The sequence below is a fragment of the Talpa occidentalis genome, unplaced genomic scaffold (assembly GCF_014898055.3).
Source record: "Talpa occidentalis isolate TD23 unplaced genomic scaffold, MPIMG_talOcc4v2.1 talOcc4.2, whole genome shotgun sequence".
Lineage (NCBI taxonomy): Eukaryota > Metazoa > Chordata > Mammalia > Eulipotyphla > Talpidae > Talpa > Talpa occidentalis.
In genome coordinates, this window is record NW_023602073.1 from 62,467,163 (window position 1) to 62,486,724 (window position 19,562).

Genomic DNA, 19,562 nt, shown 5'->3' on the forward strand with positions numbered 1-19,562 from the left:
GTGCATGGACCTGGGTTATGGCCTCAACTTCCTCCCGCCCCATGGCTTATGTCCCCAGCAATCTGATCCCAGCAATCTGAATTCCCAGGGGGAAGTCCAGTTCTGAACCCATCAGTCACCTTCACCCAAACCTTCCTCCCTGACATTCTATAGCTCCCTCCGCTGACCACATGGAGGTCACAAGGTTTAATAAAAACCTGGGTCAGGAACCACTTAGTAATCTCTGTGCCTCAGTTTACCTGCAGATAAAACAGATATAATCATAACATCATTCCTTCCTACCTGTTAGCATTGTGGGGACAGTCAGATGAAATCATGTGACATGCATTGTGAAATGTCCAGAGTCGCTGTACAATTTCAAGAGTGGTTGTTAGAAAGGTGTATCAGCTAAGCTGGCCCACAGTAGCGCTTCCCCAGGTGAGGGCTATAGCACTCCTCTATCTAGGAGCAATAACAACTTCTGCAGTGCTCTCCATGTGCCGGGAGCCACTCCAGGCACTGTCAGAGAGTAACTTTGAATTCACCTAGCAGCCCCATGAGCTGTGTACTGTCATCATCCCCATTGCACAGAGGAGGAAACTGAGGCACAGAGAGTAACCTGCTCTAGCCCACGCTACCAAGAAAGCAAAATACACTGTCAATTCCAGGTTCGGGGCCCAGGGGCACACACGTTTTCTCTGTAAGAACAATGCATCCACGTATCTCAGTGCCTATGTCTTCCCAGATATGGACCACATATATCTGCTCCACCTCCCTTAGACATAAACTTCCAGGACCAGGAATGGGCCTTCCTCCATAAGTGAAGCCTTCTCCCGAATTGAAGCTGGTCTTGCCCACATGTAAGCTCTCTCTGCCACTCCCCACCAGCAGTCCCAAGCCCAGATTCTTGCCCATCTGAGGCCTGGGAAGCCATCCTCCCTCAGCGTGATGCCCCTCATCTGTCATGTGCTTAGAAGCTGCAGCTCTGGACCATGGTTCCGGGATTTATGTTTATTCTAGGGTCTCCCCTTGACTCCCCTGTGACACAAGTAAGCAGGCTAGGAGGAGGATTAAATGGTTCTTTTAGAGCTAGCTGCCCCTAAACTAGGACCACAACCGTCAAATCTCTTTACCCCACCAGTTTGTATTTGGTTGAGGTAGTAAGATATCAGTTTAGTGGTGGGGCTGGGAGGGGTCTGAGAAAGCAACTTGCAAGTGTATTTCTTCTTAAGTATCACCACCACCACCATCACCACCACCAGGGTCACCTTTACATCAAGGGGTTAATCATGTGTGACCTTCAGCTGAGTTCTGAGTGTGCACACACACACAACAACACACATACGTGCATGGGAATGCAGGTGAGGGAACACTCTAGAAACAAGTCATACTGAGAACCCCCACCACACCTCATCTCCACCAAGTCCAGAAAAAAGCCTGAATGTGCTGAAAAAAGCCCAGCAGGATAAAAGAAATGATAGATGGGTTGGAGGGCTGCATGCACACATGGGCTGGAGAGATGCTTCATCTTTGCAGCACCTGGCCTTCTGCGTAGCCCCCAATAGGCGCTTAATAACTGCTTGCTGAATTAAATTGAATCGGTGAAGACTGCTGGCCAGCAAGTCACGAAAGGATGGATGTGATCAAATCCTAACCCAGCAGGCTCTCCTGACCTTAAAGCTTGGACAGCGTAGAGGAGACACTTTAGAAAGAATAGAAGAAAGCTTCACTCCCCTGCAGGCAACAAAACATGGAACTGGGAGCCTCACAAGGGGGTGAGCAGGGGTGTGAAAATGGTGCGAGTGAGTTGAGGCACATTCACGATGCCCATTACCTGACTCGGACCACTAATAGGTTCATGAGACATGGCCATGAGAGGGTTCCATGACCTCACAGGACGGATGGCCCAATCCTCTCCTGCACTTGACCTCGGCAGAAATGAGGCTGATCTGGGACTGGAAGGCCCATGGGCTGACCACAGGGTGGCATCTCTCAATTGCTGAGGGACTGCTATCCAAGCTTCCGAGAGCAGACCAGAAATGCAGGCAGGAAAGACGGACCACCAAACAGCCACGGGAGCACACTTGAGTCCCAGCAGAGAAAGAGGATTCCATCCCCTACGGGGTGGATCTCCCAGATGCCTGGTCTCCCATCTTTCACACAGGGACAGAATATAGCCTTCCTGTCTCCTAGAGCTCTCCCAGCAACAGACCTGTATACGCACACTTTCACAGCCTCAGACCTGAAAGTGCCGGGGCAGCACTACTGTGATGGCGACCCAAGGCCTGGGTTCTCCTGCTGGCTCTGCTATCACGTAGCCTGGCTAAAATATGGGCCTGGTTCCTCATGCAGACAGGGAGGAGGAGGAGAACAGCAGGCCCTGCTGAGCTCAAATGGCCACAGGAGCTGCAGGAGATCACACGCAGAAATGCTCTTTGGAAAGTGCCAGTGCCCTGCAAGGGCCGGATGACATGTGTCCATGTCTTTGAGGGAGAAGCTGAGGCAGTGGACAAAGGGGTGTGTCAGTGTGTATGCATGTGTGTGGATGTGTGTGGATACGTGGGAGTGTCTGTATGTGAATATGTGTGTGAGTGTATAAATATGTGTGCAAGTCTGAATGCATGTGTGTATGCTTAAGTGTATGTATAGATATATTTTGTGCAGGTGTTTATAAATGTGCATATGTATAAGTGTGGGTGTGTGCAAGTATAGGGGTGTATGTGTGAGTTTAAGAGAGTGTACTTTGTGTTTATGTGGGAACACGTAGGTGTATGTACAGTGTGTATTGTGTGTATATGATGTGTGGGATCATGTCTGCGTGAGACAGCATGAGTGTGAATGTGATTATGTGTGAATGGATGAATGAATGAATGGACATTCTGTGTGGGTGTGGGTGAATGTTCTTTTGAGCAACTATGGATACATTTGAGGTGGACATATGTGATTATAGGGGTATGTGTGTGAGTATGTGGACATGTGTGTACTTGTGGTGGTATGCTGTGTGTAAATCTGTGTGTGCAGATGTGCATGCATGCAAGATCATGTGTGTGAGCATGCAAGATCATGTGTGTGCAGTGGGTGAGTGCATGTATGCATATATGCAGGAGTATATGTGTGTGCATGTGGGTGAGAGGGCGAGAATGTATATTTGTGCATGAAGGAATTTGGGTATATGTGAGCAGGCAGAAGTGTACATGCATGCAAGCAAGTATGTGTGAACATGTAGGAGTGTGTGTGGATGCAGGTGAGTGTGTATGTGTGCATGTGGGTGAGAGTGTATGTTTGTACATGAAGGAGTGTGTGTGCATGTGGGTGAGAGTGTGTGCGTGCAGGAGTGTGTGTATGTGGGGGAGAGTGTGTGTGTGTAGGAGCGTGTGCGTGCAGGAGTGTGTGTATGTGGGGGAGAGTGTGTGTGTGTAGGAGCATATGCGTGCATGCACATGTTGCGGTAGGAGGAGGAAGGAAAAACCTTCATTCACTCTGCAGCTCTGGGACCCTGATCATTCAAAACCAAGCCCAGTAATGGTGTTGAGAAAGGACAGTGGCAGAAGGAGGGCGCCGAGCCGAGGGAAGCAGCAGGTCAGCACCTCTGGAAGGAGAAAGGATGAGGGGGAGGCTGGAGGGCCTGAGACAAGTCACTTCCAGGGCCTGTTGGCTCAGCAGATGAATGATGGATCTTACTCTGAGGCTGGTTACTGGGCTGGAAGGGACTTGAGAGCACACACATCCCCTGTTCTACTGGTGAGGACAGAAGGGACAGGGGTCAGCCCACGGCCCCCAGCAAGTTCCCCACAGAGTTGAAAGGGAAGCTCGTGACAAATTCTGCACACTCCAGAGTCCTCCACAGGGGGCTGGGAGGCCAGTGCTGCACAGGATCTCTAACTCTCACCTCCATGACCCCGCCCTCCTTTCTGCCTCAGGAGGACCATCCGGGTACTAAATTGGCTTCACTCTGGAGGACACTGGGTCAAGGGATCAACTTTGCCATCCAGAAATCTTCAATACCTTTTTAGAATCAGGACCTCATCTTACACCCCTTGTTGGGTTTCCAGGAAGCTCAACAGCAAGTCAGGATGGCTCCCCCCTCACTGCCATCACCTCTCTCACATCAGGACTAGACCCAAGCCAGAGCCTGAGCCTTGCTCACTCCCCCAAACTCCTCCAGGTCCCTGCAGACCGTGTCACACATTTTGGGGACCCGAGTCATGTAACAACAAGCTCCACTTTATGTCCACTCTGAAGTAGGATCCCCATACACCCTTAATATTAGTTACATTTACTGTAGGAAATCCCTCACCTCCTCTCCTCCTCTTGACTAAAGCTGCCTTTACTGGGGACTGGATAAGGAGGGTGGCTGGGAAGCAGAGTGCTAGCTTAGCTTTGGGGGAGAAGGAATCGCAAAGTGAGTGTAGGGAAGGGGAGATTGGAGGACCAGAGAGCCTGCACCCCCATGAAGCTCATTTGTGACCTGCGTCAAGGTGAGGGAAAGAAACACTGTGCTGGCAGAGGCCGCAGTGGGGCGCAGCAAGGGGTGTATGGAAAGGGGACAGACCAGGAGGGAAATGTAAAGGGGAGAGGGTTTGAGTCCTGCCTTCCCCTGCTTGTGCTGGCTCTGGGCGTTCTGGCTGTGGCTTAGCTCCTGCAGGTGGTTGAATTAGTAGAGGATATGCCAGTAACAAATGGCCTGAATTCTAAAGGGCCCTGCTTGGGAGATTTTGTGTTCCCTCAGGTTTCAGGGCTGCTGCAAGGAGACCCAAGCAGATTGACAAATTACAAGAGCCTGATTTTGTCACGTCATCCAGCCAGATGCTGCTGAACACCTAAGTCTCGGTTCTGCAGTTCAGGTCTGACCCGCCGTCTGGTCTGGTCCCCTTTAGCCTTGGTCCTGGGGGACATTCAAGAAAGCAAACCAAGATCTGTCCAAATGAAAGCAAGGCCACACTCAGACTGGGTCTGCTTTGCAGGACGGCACACCTTCTCCACACCTTCAGCTATAATGCAAGGAAATCACCCAGAACAAAGACAAATAGATTGTGACACAGACAGGCCTTGTGCTGCCTGAGCTTGATTGGTGCATTTGGACTCCATAGTTTAACAAACAGGCAATTCTGCTCACAGTTGTCTCTGGTCTTTGGCTTCTCACATCCTTTCCTTTCCTCCTGTGTTCAAAGACTAGCTTCAAGTGCTAAAGTAGGGCCTCCAAACCTGCCCCCACCTCATCAACTCAGATCTGGGTGGACTGAGGTTTTTGGTCACCGGCCTGCCCCAGCAGCATCTGTGCTGGTCCCTGGACACACATGGGTTGGCAACATGCCAGAGCGAATGTGTCCTCTTCAACACCTCCTGGATCCTCCTGCCTCACCAATTCACCTCTCTCTCTAATCTGAGTCTGTGCTCACTAAGGCTGCTTTCTCAATGGAGGCAACAGCGCCCCCAAGGGGGCAAACATTAGCTCTTGGCAGGGGTGAAAAAATTTACCGTCTACATCAAGCCTGAACAAACAGCACATAAAGGGGTAGATAGTATATCAGTGGCATTAAAATTTTATGGGAAATGCAACTAGGAAACATTTTTTTTTTTTGTAAAAAGTGTCCAAAAGGGCTTCTTGGATAGAGCAATAATGAAATAAAGATTGAGAAACACCTGCCTAAGGAAACTGCCTCCACAAAATGCCCTCCGCTCGCTCACTCTGGTGCCAAAGCTTCGATAAGGCCACCTGACTGCCAAGGTGAATGATGTGTCAGCGCACCCCGTCGTCCCAGCAACCACCACTGATCCCCCACCACATGCCTCACTCCTGGAGGTTCTCTATCACCCACTTTTCCAGAAGACCAGTGCCCATTTGACTAGCCTGTTATCTTACTAGTTGATTGCAGTCCCACATGAAACTGATATATGAAAGCTCACATTTAACACCCTCTTTCCTGGGCATCATTATAGGTGACAATTTAGTTATTTAGCCTAAATTAGGAAGGGGCACAAACATAGCCGTAAGTGCTACAGGGCTGGCTCAACAGATAAGGCACTTTCCTACCTGCTGCCCTGCCCCAACATCACAGGGAAGTCTGCATTAGCATTTGACTCATCAGTCAGGAAACTGGGCCTCAGGGAGTAAAGGCATTTGCTTGGGGTCTCATCTTCCATCCTGGTCAGGAAAATGGTGCTGATAGTGAGTTTTTAAAATGGTGGGTGTAGTGGTGGGCAGGGCAGGCAGGGATGCCCATGCTGGAGATTGAGCTCCATGGGGTTCTGGGATGGAGGCTCGGAAGTCACCTCCCCAGCCAGGTCAGAGGCCAGCAGGGCTTAGATGGGGCCTGTTGTGAGGAGGACAGTACAGACCACTTAAGAGGACAGGCTCTGAATTCAGACAGACATGAGAATTGAGTAATGACTGAGCCACTTGCTAGCTACCTGGCAGGTACCCAACCTCTCTGAACCTCGGTTTTCTCATCTGTAAAGTGGAGGTAATAATAGTGGCAATTTCACAGAATTGCAAGAATTCAATGAGATAATAATAATGTGAAACTCTTAGCACTGTGCCTGGCACATAATAAGCAATCAAGAAATCATCTGTTTGAAGGAGCTAGTCCTGATATATCTGAATAAATAAGCAATCAAGAGACTTTCTTTGAAGGATCTGGTTCTGATGAATCTGAAGATATTTCTCTGAGCATCCGTTCCACTTGTTTAGTTTCTCACCCCGGAAACTTTCCAAATCCCCAGTGACCTCTGATAATTAAAGAGAAAACAAAATCTTCTGTCTGTGGACTTCTGTGGGGTTTTGCTATTTCTGAAAACTTCACCTCTTCCAAGAAGTCCTCCTGATTGCTCTTACCATGAACAAGTAGGACTTGGCTACTCTCCCTGACCCCCATCTCCAGCTCTAACTACCTGTTATGATTAGCACTCTCTCTCCACCACTCTTCTAGTTAATTAGTCAGATCCTGCTAAGTACACAGGGCTGAGCCCCTCTTTCTGGTGGGGTATGCCCCCCCACCTCAGCAGTTTGGACTAGGTTCAATCACAGGCCCTGCACATACCCCAGGAGGAGCTGTGCCATGCACTTGACCTGGGCCTGACACTCTCCTCTGAGGCCCCTCTTGGGCCAGTGAGAGCCAGCGTCAGGCAAGAGAAGTCTGAACTGGGTTCTGGGGATATTTCACACTCAAGCCTCAGAGAAAGGGTGACAGATGACACTTGTAAAACACAGAGCCCGCACTTCCTTTGCAAATGTGCCTGACCATAAAAATCCAAAGCAAACGAGAGGGAGGGAAGCAGGTGTCACAGCCCCAGAGGTGACATTTGCTTCTCAAATACCAATTCCTGAAGTTTTCTGGAGGGCTTCCTGGAATCTTTTAACGATCAGCTTACTGTGATGGCATCAAACTCCTCTAGCAGGGGGACTGGGGGTACTATCCAGTATGCCTCTCAGGGCCTCTCACTCTCTCTCAACCCTTCCTCCTCCAACCAAACTCCGCTCTAGGTCTGAAACAGGGCATGGAGAACGCCAGGACAAAGAGCAGGTCATACACATCTGAGAGATACAAACTAGTTTTTCACCAGATGGGAACACGTTGGCTCAAGTAGTTAAGGAACAAAGATGTGGCCGAGGCAGAATTTGAACCCAAACCCTTCAACTTCAGGTTCTACTCTGTTATATAACAACTCTACCCCTACTCCCCCCAAATAAGTTAGATCTTAAAACTCCACCCCTACCAAAGGAAAATTACACAGTGCCCAACTTGTTGTTGCTTTTTGTCCAGTTGTTGCAGGGTCCAGTTTACTTTACCATCTCTGGTTGGTTTCCATTTCTTGTCTCTGCTTTCAGTCTCGCAGCCTCCGTCATCAGAATAGGAAAGCCTCAGCTGCCAACAGTGCACTCCTCCTACCTTAGGACCAGGAACTCCCTGGAGGCAGCTGGACCCTGCTCCACCACACCAGCCTGAGAGAATCATCAAGCTGCCACTTGGAGCTCAGAACCCCTGGCTTCTTGATTTTTACCTCAGAGCTGCAGCCAAGGACCAGAAAGGTGATTCCCACTCTTGTCCAACCAGGGTGGGGGTGCCCAAAGGCTGCTTGCTTTTGACAGTGCCCCCACGACCCTGTCTGCATTCCCACCCCATCCATCCTCCTTCTCCTCCTCAGTGTTGCCTCCTGGAAGCTCCCTCCTCAGCTTCTCAGATTTCTGGAACCGGGGAAAGAACTGGCACCATAAAACACAGGGCGTCTGAGCCATAGCAGCAGGGCCCCCAGTCCAGTGTGGAGCCTGAGCTGGAGCTGGGAGCCGACCTCCCAGACAGGCACGGCCAGAGGCTGGGACAGAAATGCCAGGTTGGCTGTTTTTATTCCCCTGGGCAAGGGCAGGGAGATAATAATTACATTCCTGGGCAGGAATTAGACCAGAAACTCTCAATTGAGGGCTGGGCAGGGGAGCTGAGCAGAAGCAATCGAGGAGCCTTAGGAGAGAGAGGAAAGTCAGCCCTCCCAGAGTCAGGAGGGAAGGATGCCATTCCAGCGTCAGCACAAGGCCCCAGCAGCTGGCCTTGGCCCGCGAAGGCTGGACCAGGAGAGGCTCTCAAAGCTTCTGAGTCGTCCCTGCACAGCCTTCTCCCCTGTCGGCCCCCAGGTCCAAGCAAGTCCCACAGCGGGCTGGACTCATCTGTGTCAGCTCTTCGTACAGGGTGGTGGCCAGTGCAGGATAGACCAGGAGACCCGGGTTCTTTGCTCCCAGCTTCCCCAAAATCCCTGCCTCTGACTCCCCACCAGGAGTTCCAAATCAGCCCCCACCCACTTACATCAGCCCACCCAGAACCGCCTGTTCTGGTCCCTGGGAACTTCACAGCCCAGAGACTAGCAATTTTCCTCCCTAAGCTTTGCTCCTCCCCAGCCGTGGGGGGTCAATTTCCTGAAGCAGCCCCCTCCCCCTGCCCCACAAAGCTGGTCAGCCTTGCAACCACAACTGGGCCCCTTCACACACACACACACACAAACACATGCACGCTCACACGCGCACGCGCACACACACACACAAACACACTCCACTGTGGTGGGGTAGAGGGTCAGTACCATGCCCGTAACTCTGGCTCAGAGTGCAAGGAGCCCACAGCTTCCTCTCTGGAAGGGGTCTGTCCCCCCCCAGGCTGTGTCCACACGCACTTGGCGTGGCCTGGCTTAGTCCCTCTGCGGTCTCTGCTCAGGCTCCTTCCTTTTTCTCAGGCTCCGGCTTGCGGGGGATCTGCCTCCCTCCAACTCACTGCCTATGTCCTTTGTATTGGGGTGACAAGAACATGGGCAGGATACCTCCCTGTTCTCACCGGGATCTCAGCACAAGATCCAGCTGGCCTCCACACAGCCCTGGCTTCCCCCTCCTCCCTGCCTAGGCCACCCCTAGAACTAGGGCAGGGCTGGGTGGGAGACAGACCTACCAATGAGGCATGCTTAATGCCAGTTTCCATATTGCTTCATCATGCCATTCAAATGCCCCAAACCGTACACACACAATCCCCCCCCATGTCTCTGTCTTCTGCCTATGGCCAGGGTAGTCCCTGAGCCTGCCCTACCTGCCTCCCCAAACTGCAATGCCTTCCTTCCCTCCATCAGCGCTGAATCTACCCCAGCCAGGGGGCTCCACCCCACCCTCCCCAGCCACTGAGCCCAGGGAGCCCTGGCATCGGACCGGCCCCCTGCAAGAGCTCTCGCCAGGCCTCCCATGTGAGGAGATGCAACAGAGTGGTCTGGCGGCAAAGTTCTCCTGCTGCTTTCAACGTTTGCATCTATCTGCGGCGCCAGGTCTTCCTGGCCTCGCAAGAACCCGCTCTCCCTGCCCCTGGCTGTTCCTACCCCCACTCTCAGGAAAAAGAAAAAGAAAGAAAAGGCAACCTCCCGCGATAAGGATGAGGACAAGACAAGAAGGTGTCTGCACAAGTACTGGGTGATGGGAGTGCTAAGGTGAAAAAGAAAGGGGTGCAAAGTTCCGGGTTCCCCGAGTGCGTTCAGCCCAGCGCCCAGCTCAGGCGGACACCGGGGATGGCAGAGACGCGGAGGCGGCGACCACTCACCTGGGCGAGGCAGCATCTAACCCAGGCTGGGAGGCACCAAGGCCGGCTCCGCAGGGCGCCCGGGTTCCCCGGCTCGACCACGCATCCTTCCCCGCCCTAGACAGGCTCCAGCTAAGCCCTCCGGCTTCGGCAAACGCAGGCAGATGGTGGCCTCGGACGTCCACGAGGGAGAGCCCTGAGCGGCTTATTCAGTTATATCCATGGCATTTAGCAAGAAGAAGGGAGGAAAAAGCACAACTTGCTCTCTTCTCTTCCAGATTAAAAAAAAAAAAAAGGGAAAAAGAAAAAAGAAAAAGAAAAATCCCTCCCTAGGAAGATGCTGGTAGGATTCTCCAGCTCCAAGAACCCCAGGCATTCCCAGGAACCGCGGGCATCTTGGAATGTGGGGTGTCTTCAAGTTCAGACGAGCCTGCGGGTTGTGTGTATGTGTGTGTGTGAGTGTGTGTGTGAGTGTGTGTGTGTCTCAGCAAGAGCGAGCCAGGCACTCACACCCACACGCACACACACAAACACACTCCCCCGCACTCCCCGCATGCACACTGGCCCCCGTGCGCGCACACTCGCGCGCGCGCGCCCGTCACACACGCACAGCGATCACACGCACGGATCCGGGAGGGAGCCGGGCGGGCTGCGGAGGCAGCGCGGGGCCGGCGGTGGAGACAGCTCAGCGGCCGGCCGGAGGCACCGGGGAGCCGGGAGCCGTGCGCGCGGTCCCCACCAGGCCCTCCCGCGCCGCAGCCCCCAGTGGCGACCCGCGGAGCTGCAGCAGCCGGGAGCCGGCTCCTCGCCCACCGCCCGGCCGGCCGCCTAGGGCAGCCCCTTCAGCGCCATCCACGCCGCGGCGAAAAGCCGACGGATTCCCGGGCCCCGCGGCGGGTGGCGTCGGGGCTGCCAGGGTAGCGGGCTGGCCAACGGGCCCACGCAAAGGGAGAGAGCGGGATGGGGCCGTGGTCGGGGTCTGCGGCAGGTGGGTATAGTCCCTGGGAGCTGCCAGGGCGAGTTCGGTGGCCCAGCGGAGCGGGCAGCCCTGGCGCAGGGCGAGCTCGGCGGCCTGGGCTGCGCTGCAGCGGCCGCGCGAGTGCTGCCGCCTCACGTGCGGAGCGCGCCCTGCAGTCTTCAGCCAGTTGCCTGCGGGAGGAAAGCCTTGGCGCGCTGGCTGCGGTTGGGGGCTGGGAGGATCGCGCACAAGCACCCCTGGACCCAGCTCCCATTCCGCACCCCACTGAGGGACCTGTGAGGAAAGGAGCACCCCGTTCATGCACACGCACTAGACTGTTCTCAACACTGGAACTCCTGGGGTGTGCAGTGGCGCCAACTGTTTGCTCAGCACTTTTCCCTCGTTCGAGCCTCCAGGAGACCCTTGTTTGTCATATTAGGAAAACGAGGAACGTGACAGCTCATTGTGTCCTTAAGGCAAGCTGAGTGTGGGTTTAGTTAGCATCTGAAGGTCCAGGTTTGGCCCCATCTTCCTTGGGTTATCTCTCTACCCACTGGGATCAGCAACCGGATCCTGGGAAGGTAAAATGGCTTTGTCTTACTGGGCTTCCCAAGAGGTCCATGTATCTTTCCCACTGAGGAAACGAAAATTTGAGCTTCCAGCTGGAAATCCAGGGAAAACGTCTCAACCCATCTCTTTCCTCCTAGTGGCTAACATCTCCTGTGCACCTGTCCGAGATACCCACAGGGAGGCACATGTGGCATGAGGATGTGTGCCTGCCGCCCAGGATTGGCTCACCTGCATAAATCAGTAATATCAGAGGCTGCCTCCTCTCTTTTCTATGCATGTCATGGGGGCTGCATAGCTACAGAAGCCCAGGCACCCTGTCCTCACATGCTGTGTACCCTCTCCATGTGCACCCAGGAAAACTGCCACATTAGGACACTGCAGGCACTGAAAGACAGGCCCTTCCCTGCAGGGATCCGGGGAAGCCTGGGGGGAGAAAGTATGGCCAGGATAATGCTCAGGGTGTATTAGAGTGGGCTGGCAAGACACAAGAGACAGAAAGAAGGGGTGGATAGGGAGACAGAGGAGAAATGAGTAGGAGGGGAAGAGATGAGTAGAAGGGAATAGGTGCTAGAAATGGGAGGATGTGAAGAGAGGAAGAAGGGGAAGGAATAAAAGAAGGAGAGATCAGGGGGCCTCCCTGGTGGCACAAAGGATTAAGTCTCAGCACTATGAAGCTGTCCGCAGCCACTGCAGCACCAGTTCGATCCCCAGCCAGGGAGCTACCCACATGGCACAGCAGACCTCTCCTGTCTCTCCCGCTGCTCCCCTCAGCAGTGTATTTCAATAGATCCACCTGTTCTGTTCCCCACTCTGTCTCTGGTGAATCCTCTCACACCCTGCAGCTCTGGCCTGTATGCATAAATACATAAATTGTTTTTAAAGGAGAGCTCAACAAGGAGGGTATCTTCTTCCTTGCTTATTTGTGATTATGGATACCAAAGGTAGGGGCCCCATGAAAGGGGTAGGAAGCCTAAGCATGGGTCTCTGAGTTCCCAGGAGGTTCAGGGATAGCAGGCTTGATTGTCCCCTTACCCCAGTCAGTACCAGAACCTAGGGGCAGAGATAGACCAAGCTGACACCAGAATGGAGATGGAGCTATTCTGGGAAGCTGATGAAGCAATAGGATGCCATGGCAAAGGGGTCAGGGCACCCAGGGATGCTGGAGAGATGGCCTAGTCCCAGCTCCTCAGAGAACTCAACAGCCAATCATTAAGTTTCCCCAGCTTAGGAAAGGAAATGTGGATATTCCAAGGACAGCTGAACCTGGATGGATCACTTCTTGCACCACAGGCCACTCTGAGGACAACTGCTTTATTTTCCAAATCATATTTGCCTCACCTGAACTGAACATTGGTCTAGGAGCCTGGTCACCTGATTGCTCACCAGGCTTTGTTCTAATGGTCAATGCAACAAGTTCTTTTCTTCAAAGGGATTGACAGTGTGCATTTTAAGTACCTGTGTGCTAGAAACCCTGAGTACCTGTGTTCTAGAAACCCCTGAGTTACCTGGCAGTGCTTTAGGTGGGGCCCCGAATGTCCCTTGGAAAACCAAGAGAAAACCAGTCTGCAGTCAACATTCATCATGGAAAATCCCCAGAACAAAATCTACACTTGGGTAATGGAAAGGTGAATGATAGTGGATTTCTTGCTTCCTTGAGTTCAGAAGCACTGGGTAGGAACACTGCTGTCCTACTGCACTGCTCTTACTGGTTGCTGACCACAAAGGTGAGCCAGAGCTTCCCAAAGTGGTGGTCTTATCAGTGTGTGTGTGTGTGTGTGTGTATATGTGTGTGTGTGTGTGTGTATGAGAGAGAGAGAGAGAGAGAGAGAGAGAGAGAGAGAGAGAGAGAGAAAGCTTGTACACAAGCTATTCTAATGATGAGCATCTGGATTCTTCTATATTTTCCACTTTCACTCTTCTAAATAACCCTGTGATGAACATCTTTGTACCTAAGTCTTTGCCCACATTCTTGTTTCTTTGCTCAGACTCAGTTCCCAGAAATAGAATCACTTGGTTGAAAGGTATGAAGATTTTTAAGGCTCCTTGAACATATTTCTTTGTTTCAGTTTTAGAGTCGAGGCACTGAAGTGCAGGGCAGATAAATGATTTCCCAGAGAGCTCCCAGCAGGTGCTTAAGGATGTTTTCGCACACCCTTTCATGTCTCTATGCGGCAAGGAGAGCATGTGCCCCGTGCTTCATGCTGCACACCACAGCCGCTGCGTCGACTCTCACTCCAATACCCCAGTGCGAAGACGGTTCAGGAGTGTGCTAGATGCTTCTCGGAGGCCACCCCCAGCTCATCATCACGGGAAAAGTGACTTTGTGGAGCAGGGGGATGAAAGTGATCCTGGAGCATGTTCTCATAAGATCTTGGGATCTCTGCACTGAGTCCACTGCAGGAGCTGGAAGCTGGGAGCCCTTCCTAGATTCTTAGTGCCCCGCTTGCCCAGCCTCCCCCAGGACCAACTCTCGGTCCAACCCCACTATCCTGCAGGACTTGTGGAATTTGGGCAAATGCATTCTCAGGGGCAATTTCTGTAAACACAATTTCTGGAGATGCAGGGTGAGTGTCTTTTAATCATGCAGTGCCCTCTACCCCTCCTCCCTTTCCAAATGCTGGAGTAAGAAGCAGCCAAAATAAATTCCCATTAGTATGCATATGTATTCCCAAATTCCTTAACAGAATGACTAATACCACCTACAGCCATTAGCTAAAGTTTGTTTTCTAAATCCAGTTTACTTTTCATCAGCATGCTTCTGTTTACTTCTCCCCCTCCCCCTGACCAGTGGTCTTTTTTTATAGCCTCACCCTCTTGTCCCTGTGCCAGGGCTGAGGTCAGGTTCCTGAGGCATCAAAGGGTCAGGTGATCCTGGTCCTAGGCGATCCTATTCAATCAATGGCGAGGTCTTCCCTGAAACTGTTATGTATCACCTAGCTCTTTGCGAAGGGAAAGGTGCTGTGTAGGCTGTAGGGAAGAAGACAGGGAAGGGAGGGCAGAGTCTCTTCCTGGAGAGAAAAGACACCAATGAACCAACACTGACAGACTAGAAAGAACTTTCCTAAATGCTGCCTCACCTATTTGTCACAATGATCACACAAAAAGTATCATTATCCTCATTCTACAAAGACACTGGGTTTAACATGGGTCATATGGTGGCTCCTGGAACTCTTGAGGGCTGACACTGGATTACAAATCCAGTCTTTTGACTCCACATCCCAGCCTCCTTTCTGTGTATATCACGGGCTCTCTCACACTAGGCTGGGTACCGTTGAGTGGTGAATTACCTGCTACAGCCTAAAATGCAGTAGACATTTGACAAAGAGAAAACCTTGGAGAGCTTGGTGGAGGTTCCCCAGCCAAAAAGAATCCTGCTGGTAAATACAAAGAGTTAGGAGACTCTGGGATTATGGGGTAGTGTGGAAGAAAGAGTCTGAGAGGGGAAGACCGAGCATCTGGATTCTAGTTCTTTCATGTGATCTGGGGTAACTCGTCCTTTCTCTGGACCTCAGCTTCTCCATCTATTTAATAGAACAGTTGGGGCTAAATGGTCTCCAGGATCCAATGGAGAGGAATAAAGAGGACAATCTTCTGGACCAGAACTGGAGACAACACATGCCGCTGACTTCCCTGTTTTGTTTTGTTTTTTTTTGCCCCCATCAGGAAGTCCCCAAATGTTACAGTAGGGGTGGTGTTGCAGCAGAAAACATGGAGGGCTGTGATGAGCACCCAGGGGTATTGGGGAGACCACAAAGTTTAGCTCCTCTTAGGCACTTGCCACCAATCTCCCAGTGTGCACAGGGCCTCCTCCCTTGCTGCTCCCACTCTCCTCTCCTCTCTTGCCTTTCGACATGGAAGAGTAAGAGAAAGAGGCTGTGTTTGTGGCACACGGCATGCCAGTCACTCTTCTCTGCACCAGACAAAGGTCCATTTCATTTGACTTTCACAAAAACCCTATGAAACAGGTGCTATTACCTTCATTTTACAGATATAGATACCAAAGCAGGGGAAGTTAAGTAACTCAAGAGGTCAGAGAATTGGCAGGTTGCGGAGCCAGCCCACGCAAGATGTGATGGTTGGCAAGGACACTTGGTTAAGAAGAATCCAAGTTAGGGACCTCCCCGGTGGCACAGGGGTTAAGACGCAGCACTGCGAAGCTATCTGCAGCCACTGCAGCACCAGTTCGATCCCCGGCCAGGGAGCTACCCACATGGCACAGCAGACCTCTCCTGTCTCGCCCTCTGCTCCCCTCAGCAGTGTATTTCAGTAGATCTGCCTGTTCTGCTCCCTGCTCTGTCCCTGGTGAATCCTCTCATCCTCCTCGTCTCTGGCCTGTACCCCAGCTCTTGTATGCATAAATAAATAAATCTTTCAAAAAAAAAAAAAAAAGAAAGAAGAATCCAAGTTAGCAAGATTGCTGCCCCAATCTCTAAAATGGACAGGGCGGACACCCTCCATTCATACCAGCTCTTACTCCTTTCTTCTTACTCCTTTCTTCACCTCTCCCTGCCTTCTTTTCTGAATTGCTTGGAGCGCATAGTCATAAGTTTGTGGTTTGTTTTATAATGCAGTGAACTGTGGAAGCACAGCTATTGTCATTTATGTCTCTGCCTTAGCATCCTTCACCAAAGTGATTTATTGTAGCAGGAATTGACTGACTACAAAATTCTTTTCATTCCTTAATCAAGACCTTGCCTTTTCTTTTAAAGGGGCTTAGAGAGAAGAGGTGAAACCGACCCATTCCTTGTCCCAAGGAAGATGATAAGTCAACACCTTCCAATAGAACATCCTTTGTGGTTTTCATATGAAAAGCAAACAGAAGGATTAAGGGAAAATGACCCCATCCTACACTATGAAAGAGCCGACCAGTCTTGTATTCAAATGACTATAAGAGAGTAACTTAAAAATAAAAAGTTTGGAGAAAATTCTGTGTTTCCAGAATAGAGAGATCACTTCTGAGCAAAGAAATCAGACAAGACCTCAAGAAGGCGTTGACATTTGAGTGGCACTTGAAAGATGGATAGCATTTTGGTAAGTAGAGAGATGAGAAACTGGCAGTGGGTGGGATAATAGTACAGGCAAGGAAAGGAAAACAGGCCAGTGAAGAGAGCGTGGGGGGCACAGGGAGTCCTCTGATATGACCAAAACAGAAGCAGGTCATGGAATGGTAGTTTAAGAGTGTGAGTTCTAGAGATAATCCTGTGAATTTAAAGATTTATTCATATATGCATACAAGAACTGGGGTAAAGGCCAGAGGTGTGGGGGTGAGAGAATTCATCAGAGACAGGGAACAGAACAGGCAAATTGACTGAAATAGTCTGCTGAGGGGAGCAGCAGTCCAGTCAGGAGAGGTCTGCTGTGCCATGTGGGTAGCATCCTGGCCAGGGATTGAATTTGTGCTTCAGTGGCTGCAGATATCTTCATAGGCTGCGTCTTAACCCCTTGCGCCACCAGGGAGGCCCAACTCTGTGAATTTAAATTCAAGTTACCCACCTGTACAGAAAGTGTTTAGGTGAGTCTCTCACCCTCTCTGTGCTTTAGCAGAACCGCAGTGTTAACAATCATGACAGTGTCACTGGGTAGATGAAGGGTTGCGTGATATCAATATTAGGACTTTAGAGTGGCCCATAGTCAATTTTCAAAATATGTTATTGCTGTTAGTGTTATTAAAGAGTTCAGGAGGAAATAAGAGTGGAATATATATCCACTACTTTGAATGTGAAGGTAATGCATCTAGGCCCCAATACACAGATAACCATGAAACACTAAAGTAGTTTTGAACAGATCTATGTAGGGGTTTGAACTACTTGGAGAAGACACCGAATAAAAACAAAAGACTTATAAATTTATCAGAATTGACCTAATAAAGGATAAAGAGATCAGATCAAAGTCTATAGTAGTGCTTAGTAGAAGGGGATGGATGTGAGGAATAGGGTGTGAGTGCACTGGACCCCAAAGTAGACTAGAGGTGGGGTTTGAAGTGGAGGACTGTGCCTACTGCATGTTGTAAGCCTGCTTGACTGGAAGAATGGCTGGTGTACTTTAGAGGCTCTGGGAACAGTAAGAAAGTGTGGAAAAGACAGAGAATGATGAGTTCCACATTAGATGTTTAGCATTTGAATGCTTGTGGATATCTGAGTCCTCTTGTCAGGATACAATTCAATAACCAGCTGTGGAAGAAATAATCAGGGGTAGAGTGGAGACAGAAGGCCATGGGAGTGGAGGAAATCTCTAGGGGAGGAATTGTAGAGTGAAAGGGAGATAGGAGTTAGGAATCTGACTTTACTTTGTGCTAGTCCTATGCTAACCATTTTACACATATTGCCTGTGTTCCTCTCTCCAAAGCAGAAATCATTTAGCCCCATTTTATGGATAAGGTGACTGAGGTCCTATAAGATTAAGTAAGTTGTCCAAGGTCACCTTGTTAGTTTGATAAGCAGCCCAAGTTGGGGTAGAACAGGCTCCTGTCTTGGAAATCAAGGGGGGGGGGTGGCGCCGGGACTTTGCTTCCAGATGGCCTCATCAAGGCTCATAGAAAATGATATTTGTGTAACACACAGAGGGAAAATAGAACGCCATTTGCCCTCCACACACCCATGACTCCATGTGGCCATTCTAATTACTGAAGTAATCAATATTTTAAGACAGCAATAGCCACGTGTGGAACTGAAGATATCCGACAACTGGTACACCCATGGACTTACCAATAAGAGCAGGAGCCCCCACCACACCAAGCATGGCTCTCTCTTTGTTGGATAATACAAACTTCTATCTGGGGGTCCTAGACTGAGATTTGGGCAGCCAGGCAATGGAAGGGGATACATGGGATGCTCAGCACTGGTTTGGAAATATTTCTATATTTTAATCACCCATATGTTTGGATGATGCATTCCAAGCCTGCCTGTGACCAATCTGCAGCATGCTCATGAGTTGTAACACTAACTGGGGCCACTGGCTTAAAATTCTGTTAAATACTACTCTATTTAACACTTTTGACCTGTCATGGAGGAGAGAGAGTGGGTTGGTGACATTGAAGCAGGGCTATCAGGCTTGTATATTCAGAGGTCATTGGTGGCCTTTAAGAGAGCAATTTCTGCAGTGTTAATGGGTGTGGAAACCAGATTGCTAGTGGTTGGGACTGAGTGGGAGGTGAAGAAATAGAGGCGGTAAGCATATAATACTTTTTCGAGAAGTTCAGCTGTGAAAGGAGGTTGGAAGGTGGGATGGAAGCTCAGGAGAAACCAGAGTGGATGAAAGACTTTCTAAGTGGGGGGGGACACTTGGGAGTAAGCCAGAGCAAAACAACCAGCGCAGAAAGAAAAAAGAAATCTTCTAGGGGAGGGGAGAAACAGGAAGGTTTCAGTCATGCACCCCTGAAAGAGGAAAGAGGAAGGAGTCTTTCTTCTGCAGAGACCAGAGGAAATGAACAAAGGAAAAGGATATGGCAGATACTTTGGGGTGGAGGGAAGTGATATGTGGTCTGGATATTGTATGTTAAGTGGCATGGAGAAAGGAAGTGGGATTTGAGGGGAGAAGGAGGTTGTAGCAAACCCTAGGGGCTGAGCCTGGCAGTTTGCCAGAGGATGACTATGGATATTTGAAACAAATCAGGTGCAGTGTTCTTATTGTGCTATAGTGGAAAGTTGGGGAAGTCTTGTGTTTAGTTAACCCGGGAACAAAAGAAAGAACCAACTTTAGTGTATGTACCATCTTGGGTACAGGGAACACTGAATGTGCAGTAAAATTCTAGTTTCTGTGAAAGATGGGTTGTGGGATTCTGGGTAAGCAGGCAAATGAGGGTAGTCAAGGGTTGTTGGATGGGGAGTGAGGAGGACTTGCTCCAAAGGGGAACTGAGGTTCAGTAGACATAGAGTGAGAGATGGCAGGATGAGAATTTGTGGCCAAAGCAAAGGAGGATATGGAGTTCCAGGTTTGCAAAATTGTGCTGAATGTTGTCTGTTGGCAAGAGATGCACATTTTTGTGTTCTCCTATACCTCAGAACTTGGACACCTGAAAC

At 50.5% G+C, this 19,562-nt stretch overlaps 1 protein-coding gene across 2 annotated transcripts in view; it reads right to left on the bottom strand.

Annotated features, from left to right (window-relative positions):
• Positions 1-10,580, bottom strand: part of LRFN2 (leucine rich repeat and fibronectin type III domain containing 2) — a 189,825-nt gene extending 179,245 nt beyond the window's left edge. The window contains exon 1 of one of the 2 annotated variants that reach the window (XM_037519660.2): positions 10,038-10,580. In XM_037519660.2, coding sequence (XP_037375557.2) covers positions 10,038-10,053 — 16 coding nt within the window. In that variant the 5' untranslated portion in view covers positions 10,054-10,580. The remainder of the gene's footprint in view (positions 1-10,037) is intronic. The other variant, XM_054698767.1, reaches the window with a different exon arrangement.
• Between the last annotated feature and the right edge of the window lie 8,982 nt (positions 10,581-19,562).